The 21,963-nt window shown below is 48.4% G+C and overlaps 2 protein-coding genes across 3 annotated transcripts; both read right to left on the minus strand.

Annotated features, from left to right (window-relative positions):
• Positions 1-8,659: 8,659 nt before the first annotated feature.
• Positions 8,660-12,204, minus strand: LOC125510484 (Ribosomal protein S5/Elongation factor G/III/V family protein). The gene has a single exon (XM_048675682.2). The coding sequence runs from the start codon at positions 11,970-11,972 to the stop codon at positions 8,835-8,837; it is 3,138 nt and encodes a 1,045-aa protein (XP_048531639.2). The 5' UTR covers positions 11,973-12,204; the 3' UTR covers positions 8,660-8,834.
• Positions 12,205-14,549: 2,345 nt separating this feature from the next.
• On the minus strand, positions 14,550-21,601 carry LOC125510485 (protein AMEIOTIC 1 homolog). 2 transcript variants are annotated; one of them, XM_048675684.2, is made up of 11 exons: positions 20,920-21,601; positions 20,144-20,221; positions 18,644-18,794; positions 18,452-18,528; positions 17,234-18,300; positions 17,055-17,139; positions 16,409-16,471; positions 16,144-16,206; positions 15,887-15,970; positions 15,240-15,770; positions 14,550-15,129 (listed from the first exon to the last, which is right to left on the minus strand). In XM_048675684.2, the coding sequence occupies exons 2-11, from the start codon at positions 20,204-20,206 to the stop codon at positions 14,995-14,997; spliced, it is 2,319 nt and encodes a 772-aa protein (XP_048531641.2). In that variant the 5' UTR covers positions 20,207-20,221; positions 20,920-21,601; the 3' UTR covers positions 14,550-14,994. The 2 variants fall into 2 exon arrangements, with proteins under 2 accessions (XP_048531641.2, XP_048531640.2); XM_048675683.2 differs by having other exon boundaries at positions 18,452-18,531.
• Between the last annotated feature and the right edge of the window lie 362 nt (positions 21,602-21,963).

Raw genomic sequence — 21,963 nt, forward strand, 5'->3', positions numbered from 1 at the left:
ACAGCTTTGAGGTCGAGAAGGAAGCCGAGCTTCATGGTCGTTTCTCCCCTCGTGCTAGAGCCTGTTTGCCGGTGTCAGCCTCTGAGGGACTAGACAATGACGTGGTTGTCACTCCGGTGCTGCAAATCATGCCTGAGCTGCAGGAGCTGTATGGGGATCCGGTTCTGCCTCTATCCGTCGAACAACTGAAGGTAGACCCTCCCGAGATCTTGATTGTGGCTTTACCGCCATCATCACCCCTAGAGTCTGGCCAAATATTTAATGCCGAGGGGTGTGATGATTTGGACATTGCAATCTCTGGCTCGCCTAAGTCCATTGGGTGTTAGGCGCCAGCCAGCCTACCTCTCGGTGTCATGGAGCGTGGAGTTTTAGATGTTGATGCCCTTCCCTCGTCTGCGACCATCGAGCAGGTGATGCCTATGAGTGGCATGACCATTGAGCCAAGTGTGGTTGCACCTACTCCAAATTCAGATGCTCTCTTCGCGAAAAAACTTTGTGACTTGCTCGCTAGTGTGGAGGTTGTTAGACCTGGTTTGGGCAGGTCGATTGCTTGCCTCCTGACAAGGACACCATTAAGAGGCAAACAAAAGAAGATGGGCAAAGGCAAGAGAAACGCCATAGGCAAGACATCTCTGACTGCTTGATGGATGATCTTCAGTCTCTTGGCCCATCCTTTGGGATTGGGTTGTTGTTGTGGCCGGGTTGAAAGGTGTTTGATATCTTCTGTCAATGTGTTCTTGTCAGGGTTCACATGGCGTAGTAGCAATGTTGAGCTTTGTGGATGTTGTGTAAACAGAGAGTCTGGCAGGGGTTGCCTGTGCGGTTGTGGGTTTCTTGTCATGTGAGTAGTTAGTTTGTGCTCCGTTTGTATTGGTTTTCGCCTGGTTTTCCGTTAATTAACTAGGCAATTCTCTTCTTTTTAATTAATCGATGAGGCAAAAAAAAAGCCTCCGTTAAAAAATACAAATTAGAAAAAGAAGAATATTTCTGTTTTTCTCAATGGATGTAAAGGAACATAAGGTCCAACTACCCGACTGTTGGTAATAAAGTTTTTACTCTATGGATCTGGATGTAATTTTTATTATTTCAGGTATTCGTTGTACTGCCATGATTGAAGATGAATAGATCGAAAAATTTCTCGCAAAAAAAAGTTTTTATGATTGTATGTTTGAACAAGGGCCATATAGATGCCAAATAATAGTTCCTCTCCTACAGAGAAACATACGATGTAACCAATGTTCAACAAGGGCGATAGAGGTGGTTGTAGCGTGCATCATAGTAATAAGAAGAGAAGAGGTTACCAGCAGGAATGAATAGTGGAAGGTTATGAGAGATGAAGATAATGAGGACCTCGCTAGACAAGGTGAGGATGGTGGAACGTGAATGTAGAGCTTATTGTTGGTAATCAATCAAGCTCGAGTGGGCCGGGTTAGCGATGCATAAAGCATGAGCGTTCTCGAGGTTTGTTTCGTCCACCAAAAAATAAGATACAATAAGCACATTATGCCATGTACTACAATGCAAAGTATCGAGAGAGGTGCTTGTGAAATCGAGTTGGTTTTTCCTAAGGCATTAATTGTTGCTTAAAACAAAAACCGGTTTATTTTAACAAGCACCTCTGTCAGCACCATGCATTGTACATGGTCTTAGAGGTTAGAAACAAATATGGTGTGTAGAAGATCAATTTAGAACCCACACCTTTTTACCCCCCGTAAGAAAAATGTTTTTTATGTTTTACTTTTCCTTCTAGCGATACGGAAATTGACATGGTCATCATTGAATCAGTGGATAGAATTTGGACCGATAGGTGATTGCACATTGCGTCTTTCCCTAGAAGGTGATTTTGAAAGAGATTTTGCTTTTGAAAGAGTCCTTAGAAGGCGATGTTCTTGATTTTTTTGTTCAAAAAAAGATATATTTATGGACGTTGAGAGCTATGGGTTTTAGGATGTCCGATATGTTTGGCGCTGAGGTGGATCAAGATATTCTCCTTAGTTTGTACGGTTTTTACATCCTTCCTTTTTGGGGTTATGCTTTTAGTATATATATAATCTACATAAAGGTAAAAATTACATCCTTACTAAACATAATAATACACGTGTACTGTAGTATAAATACATCCTTCCTATTTGACATTTAGGAGTTGGTCGGATATGTTACTGTTTGACAAACAAGAACAGTAACTATTGCGCAACTATGTTTGTACAACAACCTACCATGTGGCATATATAGTAAGCAATCTAAACTACTTAAAAAAATGTTTGTACAACAACCTTTGAGCTAACTTCATCGGTAGTGCAAAATATGATCATTTGCATGATAAACTATAGCCAGCCAGTATGAAATACAGACCGGAAAGTGAACATCCGGCAGCACTGTGGTCTAATGAACTACAGTATACTATTATGATTTCACACCATATACTAACTTTACATATATATGTTCTCCCCGGCAGAGTATATAAAAAGAAAAGAAAATCTATGGTCAATGGTTTGGGGATTAATTGCGTGGGATTTAATCCTCTGCTGCAGAAGAAACTGATGGGAAAGGAATAGTACCATTTCAACATGGATATCAATCGGACAGTTAATCCCGGACAGCGACCAAAACGCATGGTCTGACTCTGACCGAATCTCCTTGATCTCCGGGCCCCGGGAGAGCACCAAGTCCAACAGGGATCAGCTGCAGCTGTCAGGTTATTACTGCTTTCATTCATACACTGTTTAAAATAGTTCATAGCAAGTTGTTTAAAATGTCTTATAAAAACAAACGGAGGAAGTATGCTTTTATCCCTCCTTCCCATATTGTTAGGCGTATTAGTTTTAGCACGAAAATTAGCACACCAGTTGAGCCATCATAGAGGAAAGCATCCACGACCGAGGAAAAAAAAGGAGGGAGGCATGTACGGTCTCCTTTGACCACGATCTCTAGGTGCCCATAACTACTCAAGAGAGAAAATTGGCTGCATGCGTCTTAGGCCCCTCCCAATGCTTCATCTTGGATAGATGTTAAGGTTGTCAACTAAGCAAAAAAGTCTGATGTGGCATGCTACTCAAGAAGAGAGAGAATAGTATGGTGACCCCAGAAGGAAACGGTGCTAAGCATGTGTACCAAGATGGAAGCATAATTTTAAGTCTACAACTAATTAAATGCATGAAGCTTTGCACCCAAAAGTTTAGCACCTTTGCATTGGAGACTTGAGTTGCTAAGGCATTTAATAATATACTTAGCACCTTATTTAAGCACCTTTGCATTGGAGGAGGTCTTGCATTTTGGGAATGCATGTAAAACTTACTATGCCTAAAAAATGAAAAGGAGGAATAAAAGCTAATACGCCTAATGTAATATTCTTCAAACGCAAACGCGGTCCATGGTCAAGTAGAGGTTACACGTGGGCGCACAGACATTCCCATCGAATCCATCTCTTGTCTTCTGGGATGCTTCGCTCTTTTGGCATTGTTGATTGACCGGCGGGAGCAAGGCGTGTGCCCAGCAAGCAAACGGTTAGTTGATCCGTTCGATGGGTTGGGTCATTCTTTTTCGCGGTGTGGCTGGCAGCACGCAGCAGGTTCTTGCCTGCCTGCTGGGTGCCTTGTTTCGCCAGTCACGCCGGCCAAACATCTTTCTTGGAAAAAAAAACTCCCGCTTCTCCCTCGCCAAATTCTCCCCAAGACGGGCTACGATTCTACCAAAGAGCCAGCCAGGCCCACGGTGGCTAAGCCACGTTGGTTCGTTCAGCTAAAAGGAGCAAATCAGGAAATTTTTGTGGGGCTCGAATGACGGCAAAAGAAAGCCACACTGGGTATCTTGGGAAACTATGACGAAGCCAAAGGGCATGGGTGGCCTTGGGTTTAAAGATTTCGAGCTTTTTAACCTAGCTATGTTGACAAAACAGGCATGGCGACTTTTGCAGGAACCCACCTCTCTCAGTGCCAGACTACTAAAGAACATATATTATCCGAATGTGGATATCCTGCAAGCCTCTTTGGGGGGGTCATCCGAGCCAAATATGGAGAGCAGTAATTGAGGGCCGTGACGTCTTGAAACAGGGGTTGATACGGCAAGTCGGAAATGGTGCTACTATTAACATATGGACAGATAATTGGCTCCCAAGGAAAGAAATGCTCCGGTCTTATGGGTGCATCTCGGCGAACCCACCGCAGCTTGTGTCAGAATTGATAGACCCAACTTCAGCTACTTGGATCAAGCAAAGGGTGAACGAGGTCTTCATGCCAATGGACGCAAATATCATAATGGGCATTCCTCTCTGTACTCGTAATGTAGACGACTTCTGGTCGTGGAACTTCGAGCCCAAAGGCACCTTTTCAGTTAACTCAGCGTATAGAATGCTCTCAGAAACTAAACAACGCCGTGAGGCATGGCTTAATGGGTCACCAGGAACGTCATCAGTGCAGTCAGAGGAAGGGATGTGGAAGAAACTTTGGAAAACTGAAGTTCCTGGCAAAGTCCGGATGTTTCTATGAAGACTGTCAAAACACTCCCTACCCACCGAGGACGTGCGAGCCCACCGCCATATGACGACGTCTAGCAGCTGCGGGCTATGCGGGATGCCGGATTCGTGGAAACATTCATTGATTCAATGCACAATGTCCAGATGTGTATGGGCTTTGGTGGATGAGGAGCTTGCACATAAAATGATGGCGCTGTTAGAGCCTAAAGCAAAGCAATGGCTGTTTGCGCTTATTGAGTCCCTCACACATGACGAGTTTGTCCTCCTGTCGATTACATTGTGGTCAATCTGGCACGCGAGGCGCAAGGCGATCCATGAGGGGATTTTTCAAAGTCCTCAAGCAACACAGACTTTCATCAACAGATACCGTGACGAGCTTAATGTGATCCGCCCGACAGCAAGACAAACAAATGCACCTACTGCTCCATTGGGACCGCAGCGACCAAAGGCGCCTCCGCCGGGGTATGCAAAAATCCATATTGACGCTGCAGTACGACCGGGGCGAGGTGGGTCAGCAACAGCAGTTTGTCGTGATTCAAACGGAAATTACCTAGGGAGTTCATCCCTAGTGGTGGAGGGAGTGGACGATCCGGCTTGTCTGGAAGCTCTGGCATGCAGGGAGGCAATGTGCTTGGCAGAGGATCTTCTTATCAACAACTACATTGTGGCCTCCGATTGCAAGCAAGTTGTCTGTGATATAAACTCGGGTAGTAGAGGGCAATACGGTGCCATTCTGACCGAGATTAGTCTTCGAGCTACCCTTTTTCAATGCATTTTTTCCTTTGAGTGTCGTGCTGTAAATTATGAAGCACATAGTCTAGCCAGATTCTCTCTTAGAAGGGGACCGGGGCGTCATCTGTGGCTTGGCCAACCCCATGACCCATCTTGTATCCCACTTTCTGTGAACTTTGATTAATAAAGCTGGCTTAATCCTAAAAAAAAAAGCTAAAAGGAGCAAAAGGATGAAGGGAAGTGGAAAGCGGAGGAGTGGCCATCGATCAATCCAGCAGGTAGCGAAAAAGAGAAGATGATTCATACCGAACGGTCAGGCGCGCGGGGCCAAACCAAACCAAACCAAACTGTTTGGCGGAACGCGGAAGAGAAGCCAGCCAGCCGGCCGGCGTCGTGCTCCTGCAGTGCAGGCACCTAATAACTGACCACGTCCATCGCACGTCGGGTTGCTGCCTTGCTGCTGGGCCGGCGTCCTCACGTGCTGCCTCTGCTCTGGATCCCCCAACCCTAACCCAACCAGCACGGACCATGGTGCGCAACGTGCTTCTGCCGGACCGGTCACCTAATTAACCGGCGGCGGCACGACAACGTAGGAGCGCCAGCAGCACGACGGGGTCTTTTCTTTTCTGACGAGGATGCAGAGAGGGCACGTTTTTAGTTGACCACCCAACAATGGAAAGGAAAACAAACTGCAGTGACATTCTGCTCCTGTGACAGGATCCAACCTTCTCGGCACCATGCATCCTGTCATTCCCAAGACTCCCTTTTCTTTAGGCTTCTCCAATAAGCTAGCTCTCTTCACTGCTCAAAAACAATGTGGCCGGGCCGCAAATGTGACATTCTGCTCCTGTGATGCGCGCCGGCGTGACGCTGCTTGCTCCGGTGATGCGCATCGTCTTCTTGCTTGGTGCTGCGTTTCCGCCGCCGCCGCCGCGATCACCTTGCCCAGGCCGCGGCGGTGGCCTGCGGGAACGGCCGATCCCGATTGGATCGGGGTAGAGGATGGAATTTGTTTTGGGGAGGAAGCTTTCTTTTTTTTGGAAAAAGACTAGTCTAGCATCGTCTTTTGTGAACCCTCACGCCACGTCATCAAATGCGGGCCTCGCATGTCATAATCACGGTAAAAATACCCAAATAGACCAATGAGTGTTTTCTGCAAAATATTTGACCGACTCCTTAATTATTACATGAGGCAAAGCTTTGCCTTCGTTTCAAGAAAAAAAATTGATCAAGAATCCATGGTTTCTGGAAGGAAAAAATTGTAAACCGGTGTTTTCTGCAATTTACTCATTTTTTCAGTTACCTGACATTTAGGCGCCCCCCTTAATCATAACATCATTCTTATGCGTTGGTGATCTCAAACATTTACATAGTTTGCAGCATCCCTAAGCTCCCTTGGGTTTGCAGCATCTGTGACCACCATATTTACCTGCCTCTCGGAGCACATTTTGGCAGGCCATCGGCTTTGTACATAGATAATGTAACTATTATGCTGAGTGTTTGACTGTAATAAACACATAAAAGAACAGTTTATAGTCAACATATACTAAAACCAGATGGTGCCAGGGGCAGAAACTAATAATTTTTGTACAAGGCAATAGATGGTAGCTCGCCGCAAAGCTACTGGTACTGCTAAAACATATACTTGTATGTACATGAAGAATACCACAACCATTGCAAAGGGCTAAGCTGAATCATGGTGATGGTAAACTGACAACGCTGGAGTCTAGGCGCCAAAAAGGGAAAAATCAGGAGGAAATACGACAATCTCACCTTCTTTTTGAAGATGTCCAGACGAAGTAACTCAGCGACAGTCCTAAACTAAGCACCAATTGCAGTAGCACTTTGGTATGGAACTGGGATGCTCTCGACCACACGGACTTTATCCTGCAATCCGACGACACGGAGCCCACAACTGAATTAGCTATTATCTGACAAACTGAAAGAGGAAAAACGGGTCAATCCATCAACAGCTGAACCAAGAGCAACATACTTCACATAGAATTCAGCGATCCCAAGGAGATCTTTGTTAATAAACTAGCGGCACGCAGTGCTTTCACTGAATCCCCTACAGACTACAGAGGAGGGCAAGGAACGAAGTATAAACATGTACTAGTATGGAGCAGTGAGCAATGCATACCTGAAGTCTCAATGTGGTCATGACTGCGGTAACCCTAGTACAGTAGGTCTTAACCAGAATGCAAATCCGGTTTCTGTCAAAGGAGCTGATGGACAATGGATTGTTTCACTCCTGTGTTCTATGTAGCTGTGGTCCTATCAAGGTTTCAAGGAAAATCGTGGGGCAAGTTTCCTCCTGTTAGAGCTATAATATCCATGGTTCACTCACCACACAAGACCACCCTGCTCTGATAATGGCTGCAACCACAGACAAGACAACACATGATGCAATCAGTTTATACAAATCAGTGGGGTTTCAGTATAGACTTCTCTGCTAAGCTGCAAGTGCATAAACCCGCAAAAAGAATACATGTGAGTAATAAGATCAAAGAACTGCGTTCAAACTAATTCTAGAGTGCCGTAGCTCTCAGGTGAAATGCCTGCGTTGATATGTAACCATCATTGGCATGTGGGGTTCTCAGAGATGGCATCTTTAGTAGGATTAGGAATGCTTATAAAATGACATTATATATGTCTTGACTCCACATAAATTATACTAATGATATGCATAATCAATAGAAATTTGCAGAAGAACATACTGCCAGCATTTAAGTGGTAGGTTGCTATTTAATACTTCCTCCGTCCGGAAATACTTGTCATCAAAATGGACAAAATGGATAGAAAGAAATATCTTTCTATCCATTTTGATGACAAGTATATCTTTCTATCCATTTTGATGACAAGTATTTCCGGACGGAGGGAGTACATACATTAGATATGCAACAGATGAGGCATAGCTTAGTCTTCACTAAAACTCAGTTATACTAGTGATATAATGCATACTTCACCAAATATATTTGCACTTGTATCAAATAGTCACAAATGAACAGAATGATGAAAACACTTTCCTGCTTATTTATCTCACCTCCACAATCAAATGCATCATCGAACCCATAAAATTACCATTCTTCCATTGTCAGTTTGTCATAGATTCACCTACAGTCAGGAGCTGCAGCAGCTGCACATGCCCCTGAACAAGTACAATAATACAACACCAGTAATTCCTTCCTGGTACAAAGAAACCATCTCACTACACAGGCCATAGGATGTTCTCCATAGGTTAGTAACACACTTATCTCTCTCCAAGGTTTCATAAGTGAATGAATGCCATAGAATAAGCACCAAGACGACAGATAATAACATATATAAACTGAGCCATGGCTGATCACAACCAACACCGGCAAAGACAATGTGAAATTTGCCATTCTCTAATATATCACAACCAACTAATAACATAACAGACAGCTAAACATTCTCTAATATACTGTATCACACATGTGACAAAACAATCCAGTAATAATTTCTCGAGCAAAACATACACCAGTAAAAATGAAAAATAATCAAAGCCATATGGTCACATAGATTTCATATTTGATAGTGTCTTGTATTGCAGTTTTACCAGCACAAAACCGGGGACAATGATACAGTTTCCCTACCTAACAAAAAAGTACAACTATGTTTTCCTAGAGAGAGTTCGCTGTTTCGTGCCATGCTCCACAACTTTCTCTTCAACATGCAATCCTTTCCTCCGCCTCACAGAATTCATAAGCTTCTTAGCCAAGTTTGGCCCAATGCTTGCCCCATCTCCAAATTCTTCAATCTCCTCCTGTGACTTTGGGATGAAAAAAGGGTCCTCCTGAATAGCATCCCAGTGGCTAAGAACAAGCAGCGCACTGGCTGCACCTGATGTTAAGGTCCTGAGCTGACTAGAAAATCCAATGCTCTCGGCAACAGGCAAGTAAGCGTGCACTGTAAATACTGAAGTCCCTTCTTGCATCTCTTCTTTCAAAATCTTCGCTCGTCTCCTACCAAGAACTGCATATGTTGAACCTAGTTGCTGAGTCGGGGTGGTCAATTCACAGAAATACATGCCTTCGACAAGCCTTGGGTTGTTCTGAAGAACGGCTGCTCGGCATGCTTCTTTAACTGCAGTTATTACTTGGCCACTGAAGATGTTGTATTGATCAGATTGATGGGCAGCATCAGAGTTGTCAGCAAATATGTAAGGCTCAATGATAAATGCCAGACCCCACATTGGTTCATCACATAAAGGCCCTGCATTCGTGGCAAACTGAAATCCTGAAAGAATGCTGTTCCTTAGTGCCACAGATTCTAGATGTAACGATTCAGGAGTATCTGCTGATGATTTAGTGCTGTCAGGAGTATGGTTAGCTTCAGCATCAGATCCACTCACAAACCCCAATCTCTCAGAAAAATCTGCTCTACCACGCACAAGAATACCTTGCCTTCCATCTTCCATGGTTATCACACCATCACTTGATTCAACATCAGGCAAGAGAAGGAAGTTTGGGCCAACCTGCCAAGGACCCAAGGACCAGATCCTTTTGAGGTACCCAAGCCATGTCTTTCTACACTTCTGAAGTTTTTCTTTATCCACTTGCTCAGAAATGGCTTCCAATTCACTGTCTATGGCACTGACCATGCGCTGCCTAAGCATCGCAACAGAATCACAATCATCTTGAGAAATTTGTGGGTTTAACATTACATTCCTCTTTGCTGTTTTCCCCTCCATTATTTGACCAAGCAATTGATCACTTTCTTGGAGGACCTTGGTCAGAGCATTGGGAAGCCTTAGGACCTGAACTCTCACAGTGCATCTCCCGTTTGGAGTAGTCCTCTCAACAAATGCATGCGGAGCCTTCAAGCCTTCCAATAAGCCAGCACCTTCTCCTTCGATCGTCTCTTTAAAGGAGACCAGGGGGTCCGAAACGACCAATTTAACCTTTGCAAACCTTTCCTCCAGATCCTTTTTGCACCGCTCCAAATGAACCTCCCCAGCTGCGGCAAGGATATGTTCACCCCTGTGCGTGACAGTGTACTCAACAAATGGGTCTGCTCGGTTAAGAAGCTTGATCCCTTTAACAAGAGCTCCCAGATCCGTCGGGTTGGCGGGCTCAATTGCAACCTTAAGCATCGGAGACACCTGGAACATCATACTTGAGAAGGGCCAGCAATTCTTGGTGGATGACAATGTGGCACTCTTCAATATATGCTGCCCAAGGCCCTGAATTGCAACCACATTCCCAGCACTCACACTGGCAACTGGCCTCAAGCCCTGTCCCAGCATTTCATACAAGTATTGCAGCTCAATCTCCTGTACATGCTTCTGCACTGCATCCCCTTTCAGTGGATCGTACAATGCCGACAGCACAAAAACCTTCTGCCTTGCATGAAGAACCCCGCTGAACACTCTCGCAAATGCCATAAAACACTCCTCTGATTCACTTGCATCCTGGTGGTTCAACAACTCACCGTGCACCCCCTTCGGTGGTAACATCTTACATGGCACCGCAAACATCTTGGACACATACACCACCACCGGTGAATCTGCACCCGCGTCACAGGTCTCCACACATCTTCTCACCCTCTCTGCCTCCAAGACAACCTCAGCGCAATCAGCAGCATCCTCTGCTGCAAGCTCCCTCTTTGGCATAAGCCTTGCAACCCTGGCCCCTTGAGCGACAACAGGGTCAGGAGTGCATTCGACCACCATTGCCATCACTGCATCTGCCAGCGGCAGCCACCGGCTCATCACAGACTGCAAAACTAACTTTGGGTCCTTGTTCTGCAGCTCCCGCTGCGGAATGTTCAATTTGAAGTTGTTAATGACCTTCTGAACTATCTCCCCGTCCTGCCCCAGCACTCCCTCATACAATTTCCATAGGGGCTTCAGAATGAACTCCACAAACATGGGCTCCCGGTCAGTACCCTCCACCGCCTTCTTTCCCACAATCATAAAATTCTTCTTACCCTTCTTATCCACCTTTTTGTCCAAGTATCGCGGCCCCCAAAACCCTCTCAGCAAAGCAGAGGCGCTGGCGCCAAGCTTGGTGGCGTACAACTCTGCGAAGTGGTGGATGCGGAAGCCCCAGCCATCGAGGGCGCAGGCGAAGACGACATTGCCCTTTTGGGGCTGGAAGGCGTCCTCCTCGTCGTCATCAGCATCGTCCGGGAGATCGTCCGGCGAGGCTGACGAGCTGGAGGACGGTTGGTCCTCGAGGGACGCGAGGACGGAGAAGTAGGAGTGCGAGCGCAGCGCGGAGTAGATGGAGTTGACGTCGGCGAGGATGCGGTGCAGGCGCGTATAGGCCTCGGCGGGGGTGAGGTGGAGCTCGGTGATGAGGCGGTCGAGCTTGTTGAGGACGAGGCAGGGGCGGAGGCGCTCGAGGAAGGCCTGGCGCAGCGCGGCGTGGGTCTGGATGTGGACGCCCTCGACGGCGTCGACGAGGATGAGCGCCGAGTCGGAGAGGCGCGCGGCGGAGGAGACCTCGGAGCAGAAGTCGATGTGGCCCGGGGAGTCGATGAGGTTGACCCGGTACGCGGCGGGGCCGTCGCCGTAGCGGAGGAGCACGGCGGCGGACTTCATGGTGATGGCCCGGCGCTGCTCCTCGTCGAGGTAGTCCATGAAGCGGAGGCGGCCGGCGAGCCTGGGGTGGAGGAGGCCGTCGCCGCAGGAGGCCACGAGGTGGTCCGCCAGCGTGGTCTTCCCGTGGTCGACGTGCGCCAGGATGCACGTGTTGCGGACGCGCCGGGGGTCCGCCGGCAGCGCCGTGCTCTCCGCCGCCGCCATCGCGGTGGGAGGTGGTGCTAATTAACCTGGGCTAGGGGAACGTGGGGGCGGCGAGGAAGCCGGCGACGGCGACGGGTGACGCGGGTTTGGGGAGGGAGGCTGATCCGGGCGGACGGGCGGCGGCAGAGGAGCGGCGGCGGCGGCGGGGAGAAACCCTAGCGGTCGTGTCGGGACGAGGGGATTTGTCCCTGCGGGAGAGGAGGAGCGGACCGAAACGATTGTTCCTAGTGGCAATCTGACCGTAAATACTGAATAGTTTTAGGGGCAAAGGGGTATACCGGTCGGATGCAAAGTGGCTCTGGCCCGGTCCGAAGGAACTTGGCGCTCAAGTTTGATCCACCAAACTTTTTTTTTAGCATCAGTACAGACATAAGCGCTCATATACACGCGCATACACTTACCCCTATGAACGTACACACGCACACCCTATCCCTATGAGCACCTCCGAAAGACTGAGCCGGCATATCATCTTGAGATTTACGAAGTCACCGTAGGCGCCTCGTCGTCGACGGGAACGTCTCCTCCCACTGAAAGCGCATCGCCGGAAATCCTGAAATAAATCCAGGAATAATGCGAGCACCAGGATTTAAACCCTGATAGGTTGGGGATACCACTGTCCACCTAACCAACTCAATCACAGGTTGATTCGCTTGATCCACCAAACTTGGCAGCAACGTAAAGGTGCTCCTATATCTCAAAAGAGACCCCTCAAGAAAAATCTCAAAAGAGAGAGAAATAAAATAAAAACCAAAGTTTGCTTACAGGAATTTTGTCGAAAAAGGATAGTAGTTTTGTAAAAGAAAAGAAATATTTGAAGTTCTTTAGTTTGTAGGAATGAATTCCTATTCCTGTGCGAAATAGGGGGCAATCTTTGACATTTCAAAGAAAAAAATAGCCACCCTCAAAAAAAAATAGCCTAGGTTCAATGGAACAATTCTATTTTGATGATTTTTATATTTTATACTATTGGGTACGTATAAGGCAACCATACTGTTAAGACGGGATGCATCTTGAACATATTGTGAAAATCAACTACATGCACACATACAAAAATGCACTCAAAGTCATGCCTAAAATCTGAGTGAGAGAGAGAGAGAGGGCCCTTGAATCAGCTCTTAACGCACATATTCCAAATAGCTAGGAACATCTGAGGCAGCTTTCGGTCAGGTTCTGTCGGACTAGGAGAGTTTACATCGCAAACAAACTTTGTGGATACCTCGGAACCTTCTAAGAACTTCCGAGCGCTGAGCGTCCATGCATTAAGAGAGGTTGGACTTTTGGTGCAAAATCTTTGTAAACCCCGGACCTTCCGGCCCTACCTGGAACTTTCCCAGAACTTCCGTCCCTACCTGAAACTTCCGACCCACGTAGAAAATGTGTCGTAACAGTTGGATGTGGGGATTAACTATAAATACCTGCCCTAGCTATAAATACCCCCCCTCCCTTCTTTCCCACGAAGAAGGTGACAACTCCCCTCTCTCTCGCATTCATTATACTTGCTCAAATTACTTGGAGATATCCCTCCCCTTTCACTCAAAATTTTTGGGAAGTGAAAGAGAAGTGCTCTATCTACACTTCCACAACCAAAAGTTGACCCACCCTAGTTTCCTTGATGGGTCTTGTTATTCTTGTAGGTTAGAGACCCCTGGGCGGTAGGAGTCCCCGGTGAGAAATCAAGTTGTGATCTTCTTCAACGTTTGTGAAGGTTTGGAGGCCGCCTTGAGGGTTACCACTAGTTGTTGAGGAACACATTCATTGCGATATCTCAAGGAGAATAGGGGTGAGTCTTTATGGTAACACCCATCTCTCCAACGACGATTAGCTTCCCTCCAAGGAAGTAACATTGGGATACATCCTCGTCTCTAGAGTCTCTAGTTATCCCTAACCCTAGCTCTTTAGTTGTGGTTTATTTTCGTCACTTGACCTTGCATTCACTACATGTTGTTGCATTCATCTTATTGGTTTTGCTTACCTCACTGTAGCGAGTTTATGCACACCTTTATAGTCCGTATGGCCTAAAGTTACTAATAATTAATTAAAATTTACAATTGTTGTTATTCATCCCCTCGGGTCATTTCGATCCTTTCAGCCACAAACATGTCGAAGATGCGGTTGTTCGAGGCACCCTCCACTTGGTCGCAACGTCGATGTTAACAACCAATGCGAATTAGGCAAGCGCGACAGCAAACTCGTGAAGCTGTGCGAGCACGAGAGGTGTATAAACAGATTCATTTTGTAGTGAGAAGGTGCTAAATGCTAAAAATCAAAGCGATAAGGCAAAAACGAGGTGACTCTTATTGCACTTTGAAGACCTGGATGATGATTTTTATAATTTGCATGCTCACGTGACACCCTGAAATATTTCGAGGATCTACACCACTATAATTTTTAGGATGGAGGGCTAGCGGTAATGTCATTTTGAGGTCTACATAGAAGAGTAAGATATAGTCAGACAGCGAGTTTATCGGTGTTCCTACATAGTAGAATTCAAACGACCTACTAGGTGTGAATGTGTGATCGACCAGATATGCACGGTGTCACACTCGAGAATATAGCTGTTCAGCAGGAAATGAAAAATAAATCAGAATGATATGAAGTCTATATATAGATATGGAGCCCTCGCCCACAAAACACACATTCCATTCCATTTGAAACGTGTCACAAAAAGGGCAGTCGAAGGTAGCAACAGAAAGACATATTCATTGGCGAACCACCAACCAAAGTCACGTTTCCGGCAAGGCAATACATCCATCCTCGACACCAACTAGAAACTTTTTTGACGACGAATAAATTGCAAACTGCTGCTATTGGACTGTAACCAAGGTGCGACTGACTGACTGACTGACTGACTGTAATCGAGAACCGCCGAGACCATGTAGTAACTTGTTTCTCACTTTCGTTAATCTATCTCTCTTTTTTTTTGGTTTTATCTTATCCTCTCTATGTGTTTGTGCAGTTTTTATCTTAACCTATGATGATCACCGTACCGTATGCAGGGGAGGGGAAGGGAAGGAGCTGAGCTTCAGCAGTAGGAGGGAGTGGCGAGGGCCAGGTCCGTGCCCACGGTGCTCATCCCTCCGGCCTCCAGGTTGGGCATGGCCATCCTCCTCCCCCCCTGCTGCAACAGACTAGCACCGCAGGGCGACGACGGCGAATCCTGCGCGCGCACAGCAAGCAAACACAACAATCATTGATCGATCAGCGTCAGCTTGCTGCCTTTGATTTGGCGGGAAGAAGAAGAAACGAAGAGGCAAGTGTACTACTGACCATGTGGCGCAAGGTGAGGCCGGCGAAGGGGTGCAAGGCCGGGACGGTGAACCCTGCGGTGAAGAGAGGCTGTGGCTGGAGGGGTGACCTGGGGCTGGGCAGGGCCAGCAGCTTGCCGGCGTTGGTGGTGGAGGACGCCGATGGCGGCGTGGAGAAGTAGTCCCCCGCCCCCAGCATCGTCTGCTCCTCCGCCATCACCACCTCAACTGCCGTGGCACGGCCGATGCGGGGGAGCTGGTGGTGGTCCATGCTGATGCCGCTGCTGCCTCCCCCGCTCCCGCTCATGTCCGTGCCGCTGCTGCTTGGCCACAGGAACGTGCCCTGTGGCTTGCAGATGCGGAAGCTGCTCTTCCTCGCCGTCCTCTTCTCGACGGCGGTAACATCTGAACGCTGCCTGATCTGGCTCTGGCTCTGGCTCTGGCTCTGCTCACCACCACCAAAGTCTAGCGCCCGCCTGCCCTCGTTCTGTCCCACAACAGCCACCTCCTCCATTCCAGTACTCTTCAGCTTCTCTGCCAACAGAAATTGCTCCTGTGTAGTCAAAATGGAACACAACTATTTAGTCCAGGAACACAGATAGCCTAGGACAGAGTTCAGTAATTCTGTGCAGAGTATGCAAGAGAGGGCTCTGCTACTGTGCTACCTACCTTCAAAGACAGGAAGGAGCTAGAGAGAGAAGCCATCTGCTCCTCCAGCTTATCATTCTTTTCAACTACAAAGTCATACTTATCCTGAAAGGAAAAAGAAGAACTGTCAGAATGAACTGCAGAGCAGAATAACCAGAGAACATGTTGACTGAATAAAGACATTCTTAAGAACCTTCATGGCCTAGTTAGATAGATAGGTATCACAATGCAATGGTGGTATGCAAATAGTGGAAATTCAGTTAGCAACATGAGTGTACCTTCAGTGACCGCACCTCCTTCTTTAACTTACTGTGTTTCTGAACCACATTCTCGTAGGTGTCCTGTAATTCAACAATGCAAAGGTCATATATTTACTTGCAGCTAACAAATGCTGACCAATGTGCATATATATAGCTATATAGTTTTAAAAAGGATCAAAATGGTGATCAACTAATGCTAAATTCTCTGAAAAAACTAACACTAACATGTACATTTTGCTTAGTCTGGGATGAACTGTTAGAATTTCTGAAGGCACTTAATTACCTTCAAAGACGACACCTGCTTCTCTAGCTTTTCATTTGCCTTAACCACCTTCTGGTACTTTTCCTGAGAAACAAAACAAGCAAAGGAGTGGCTTAGATATAGTAAAGAGTAGACCAGAAACAATGAAACCAAATTCTTAATTAAAAACTAAGTATGTGCTTAACACCTTGTTATACATTGTTAGTTGGGAGACCAGATTAAAGATGATCAGAAGTGCAGTTCCAAAAGGGTTATGTTCAAGAATGATTTTTTTCCTCACAATGTAGGCAGTTTCTTCACATATATGCACCTTCATAGACTGAGAAAGAACTAAAGAGGGAAGTATCTACAGGTCCCAGGTTTCCATTATACCCATAAGAAAATTCAGAAAACACATAATCTGGGCTAACACTGCATAATAACATTTGATCAACTGAAGAAACTGCAAACTTCCTTCTTTGGGTGGTTGGGAGATGTGGGGTAAATCATGTTGTAAACTTTGTGTGTTTGATCCCGCAAGAGAACTTTGTGTGTTTGATGCAGCAATAAAACTTTGTATTTTTGAAATCACCTTTCCTCAGAAGTACAGAAAAGAGGAACAGAGGGAAATGCTTGGATAGGGAAATCGACAGGATCTTATTTTAATATGAAGGACATGCATGGTTACCTTCCATGAACTGTAAGCTCTTTCAGCCTCAGATTTCGCTTCCTTGCCCAGCTCCACCATGTTAGAACTCAGCTGCTCCATGTTCCTTGACATCACCAAGAAGGGGAACAATGTTGGAAATCAAATAATTTGCTCTACTGCAGGAGGAAACAGCGATGGTAGTCAGAAAAAATGGATACCTTTTGACATCATTGAGCTCCTCAGCGAGCTCCTCCGTCTGCCTCTTAATCAGGAGATCACCGGCAGCTGGGGACACGTCATCACCGGGCTTCCACCCGGGTGGCGGTACCCAGTACGGATCAGCCACGCCGGCCTGCCGGCGCACCTCAGCCAGCTCGGCTGGCTCCAGCCAGTACTCCATGGCGCCATCCGCGTTGTGACGGCGCCGGAACCGGTCCGTGCTGCCATCGGGCACCCTTCCGGCCATGTGCTTGAGCAGGTGGTCCAGGAGGCCGGTGTCGCCGATGCGCTTGCGGGCTTGCTCCCGCAGCGCCTGCCGCATTACCGGGGCGCCGAGGGTGGCGCCGCTGGAGCGCATGATCTCGAGCAGGCTCCTCTCCGCCGCCGCGTACCGCTCGGCCGACCACCGGTCCTTGCCGCGCCGAGGGTCGCCGTCTCTTGACTCCACGTGGCGCCTCTTCTGCTTCTTGGGGCTCTTGTATGCCTTGCTTTTCTTCTTCTTCGCCGGGTTGCCGGGCTTGTCCTTGCTTCCCTCTGCTTCTTCCCGCTTCCTCTTGGCTCTGATTGAGCTCCTCCTCCTGTCATCTTCCTGCGCCGGGCGCTGCAGCTCCTTGACGCTGGCCTCTGTTTCGTAGCCGCCGATGCTGGTCTCCTTGGCAACATCGCGATGCCGGCCAATGTACCTGACGCGGCGCCGCACGCCCCACCCGGTGCCATCGCACTTGAGGGTGGCGAGGAGGCAGGAGGTGACCGCCGGCGCCTTGGGCGGAGCCGGTGGAGCTTCAGGCGACGACAGCGCGTCTTGTGCCGTTGCTGGGCCAGATGACGCGCTGAAGTCGAAGACGCAGGGGTTGACAAGCCAGAAGCTGTCCTGGTGCATCTCGCCCTCGAGCTCCTGCTCGGCCACCCGGCGGCGCAGGATGCGCGCGGCGTGGTTGCTGCTCATGACGAAGCGCTCGTCAAGCTCTGGCCCGGAGCTGGGCACCCGGAACGAGGAGAAGAAGCTCCGCAGCGCCAGGAGGGACGGGAAGCTCACAGTGATGTCGTGGCTCGTGTACTCGCTCACCTACACACACAGCCGGAGATCACATCAGAAACAAGCCAGATCAAACACCTCGTACTCCAAGAAACAGTGACAGTGAGGCGCACTCTCACTCTCTCTAGAGCCACCAGCGTTGCACGGTGAAAAGTGACAGAAGAGAAGATAGAATTCTTACCTTAACCACGCGTATGGACTTGAGATGGATTGGAGATTTGGGGGGCAGCATGCCGTGGTCGATCTCGTAGAACCCTCCTGCTGACCAGACCAAATCACCAGGTGAAAACCAATTTCAGCAACTTGGCATGAACAGGAATTAGTGGAGGATTGCACAAACGTTCCATGTCCGAGACCAGCATTGCTCACTCACCAGCATGATAGGTGGGGATGGCAGAGGTTGACAGGCTCTGCCTGCTCACGGGCGAGCTGGGCGGTTGGATCTTGGGGCTGCTATCATCCTTGCCAGTTCTGTTGTGGCCTGCAGGCCTCTTCTTGTAGTAGAACCTGGGCACCTGTGGCCTCTGCAAAAGGTTGTACAGCCAGAACAGGTGAGACAGATGCATGATTCGTGTAAATAAAGAGAAACAAGGAGAACAGTGGGACTGAAATGGAAATGCTTTGGGGGGTGGACGTGTGTGATGGGAAGACCCAGTCATGTTAAAGAGAAACACGTTTCAACACCACATTGTACCTTCAGAATAATTTGTTTCCTGTTCTTGTTGGATAATCTAACAAATCGCAGATACTGGCTATTGTGTACTGTGTGGTTAGTCTCATCTGCTCCATATTTGGGGTTTGTGTGTAGCCAATATTTAGTCTTGGACACATTTTCAGACTTTGGACAATGACAACTGAAATCGAACTACAGTACTAGTTTTAGCCATGCAAGCATCCGCAACATAAGTATTCGGGACGAATTGAGAAAACATCATTTCTAGTTGCACCAATAACAAATGGATCCAGAAAAATCAACAAAAAGTTGCTGAAAGTGGCACTAGCTGAGCAAGCTACTTTCAATCTTTGTTTTTTCAGTGTACTCTAAAGCAGATTTAGCACTGCACTTCACAGGTGTCAGCTGTTCAAGGATCAGTTGCACCCAAAATGTACTACTGGTGCATGCATCATCAACAGACCATCATAATGACATGAGACCTCACCTTAATTAACAGCAAACAGGAGCATATTTAATTAGCAACTACCCCTACAACTCCAGTTAGCAACATTAATTAATGCTTTTCAACAGAATTCTGTTCATTTAATTTGCAAATCACATTCCGTTTAGCATGAGGATCCGGATCAGTACCACGCACTAGTAGCCCTTCCATCTTTTCCATCCGGAATGCAATCCAGACTCCGATTCTACTTTTTAGATGCCTACTAACTTGGGCAACACGTACGTACATAAATTTCGTAAGTTAATTAATTAAGCGAGAACGCATTAACACGGAACTAACTGGGCAACTAGTGTGCCCGAATGGAAGCACACCCGACGACGCACGAGCTGGTTCAAGCTCGTGGCGTGGCGGAGCCATGTGCGGTATGCACATTTAGCAACACCAAAATTGTGGAATCACAACTGGGCAACTAGTGATCCATCTACCACTTCGCTGCTGATGTAACAAACTGACACTACAGACACCGTGGTCGGGGGCACATGCATAAAACATCCCGTCGTATCAAACGTAACGTTAACACACACACACACACACACACACACACACACACACACACACACACAGTATATATTGATTAAAAGGTAGACAGATCCAACAGATTGCCCCAGAGACGAACAAAAAGGCAAAAGCAAACCGGACTGGCAAAAGAAAAGCTGGTGATCTTCAGGTACGTAGGTAGGCACGCACGCACGTACCATGGGGGAGTCCTGCGTCTGAGCCGCGCACGGAGGAGTGGTCCTCACCGCCTCCGCGTCCATCTGCCTCCGCGTTGTCTGCCGCAAGAACAAAAGCGCACGAATTAACCACACGCCGATCCATCCAAGATCGGCGCACGCGAATAGAACTGCGAAAGCTTGCCCATCGAATCGAAGAATTAAAAGGAATCAGATCGAAGAGTAGAACCCTAGCCGATGCTCCTTGCTGCCATTACCGACCCAAACAGAAAAGCATGCGGAAAAATCGGGTAGATGTCCCAAAACACGACGGGTCAAAATTTCAAAATACAGGCTAAACGATGGGCGACGCGAATTGTGGAGCGACGAAGGCATTGCGTCGAGCAGCAGCAGCGCATGTGGTGGTTCCTGGCTGACGCCGCTGCGAAGGCAGAAGAAAAGAGGGGAAGGCCTCGAAAAGCAGCGGAAAAAGCCAACCGAAATGGAAGCCAAAAACACGACACTTTTGCAGGCAGATAAAAGCGGCTTTGGGCCTGCCATGGAGCCGCGCAGCGCGGTACGAGCTGATCTCCGCTGCTGCGCCATGCTCGCAGGCCGCCGACGACCGAAACACGCAAGAGACCACAGGGAAAATTACGTGGGCGCTTTTGAAAACCACAGACCGATGCTGCGCACGAGGACCGAAGAACGGATCTAGCACCCCGGAAACAGCAGAAACGCAGACGAACACGAGAGAAACACTTGGCACGCACGCACGCAGGCGTGCTCGAAAAAGCCTGGAGACGAACACCACTCACCGTGGACCGCGCCGCTGCTGGAGGAGGCGCGCGCGCGCGGCTGCGTGGCGGATCGGCGGCGAGGGGAGGGGAGGAAATATATAGGGCCGTACGGAATGCGGCGAGATTCGGTGGGGAGGAGAAATAATTAAAATAAATCAAAGGGGCGGGCGGGCGTGCGACGAACTGGGCGGATGGATGGATGGATGGATCTGAAAGGGTTGGGGTTTTGGCTAGGTCATGGCGGGCGGCTGGAGAGGAGCTGGGGTTCTGGGCTGGGTTTCTCCCCGGCCGTCCGCCCCGATCGATGGATGGACCGATCGATCTCCGGTGGCCGCGGTTGGTTAAATAGGGGGAGGGAGCGACGGGGAGGGTGCGTGCAGGATCTTTCTTGCTACGTAGGGAGAGAGAGAGAGAGAGAAGGAAGGGTGTAAAGCGAGGGACGTGTGTGTGTGTGTGTGAGACTTGTGGCAGGGGCAGATCGTATCGTGTGCTGTGCTGTGGCCTGCAGAGAGAGAGAGGGAGAGAGATTCGGTCGCGCAGAGGAGAGAGAGAGAGAGGCGTTTGGCAGGACAGTGTAGCGGACGGAACGGCCACCCGGCCAGCGCCGTCGCGGCGCTGACCATGCGGGAGGGGGACGGCGACGGTCGCTGGAGTGCGGGGCCCGGGGATGGCGAGGGCGGGAGCTTTTGGCGACGACTGCGCGGCCGCGGCGGCATAAGTAAACCAACCGCCTTTTCCTTCCTTCCTTCCCCCTGTTGCAAGCAGGCAGCGGTGGTGGAGCGTGGTAAATGCCAGCTAGCGGCATGCAGTGCAGTCACGCGCGCACGGCCTCGCCACGGATCCATCCCATCGGAGGCAATCGATCGCTCCTGCTCCCGCTCGGACGTGTGCCGCGCGCGTGCACTCTAATCGGGGCTTGGACTTGTGATTGATTGATTATATACTCGTTTTCTAGCTTGATTGATTGATTATTACTACTCGTTTGTTGCCCAACAAAACCAGCGAGCTTTTTTTTACAGTAATAATGCAACTGGTTATTCGAGCGTGTGGTGATTATAGTGG

This window comes from Triticum urartu, chromosome 5A (genome assembly GCF_056163025.1).
Source record: "Triticum urartu cultivar PI428250 chromosome 5A, HENAU_Tu73, whole genome shotgun sequence".
Classification (NCBI taxonomy): Eukaryota; Viridiplantae; Streptophyta; class Magnoliopsida; order Poales; family Poaceae; genus Triticum; species Triticum urartu.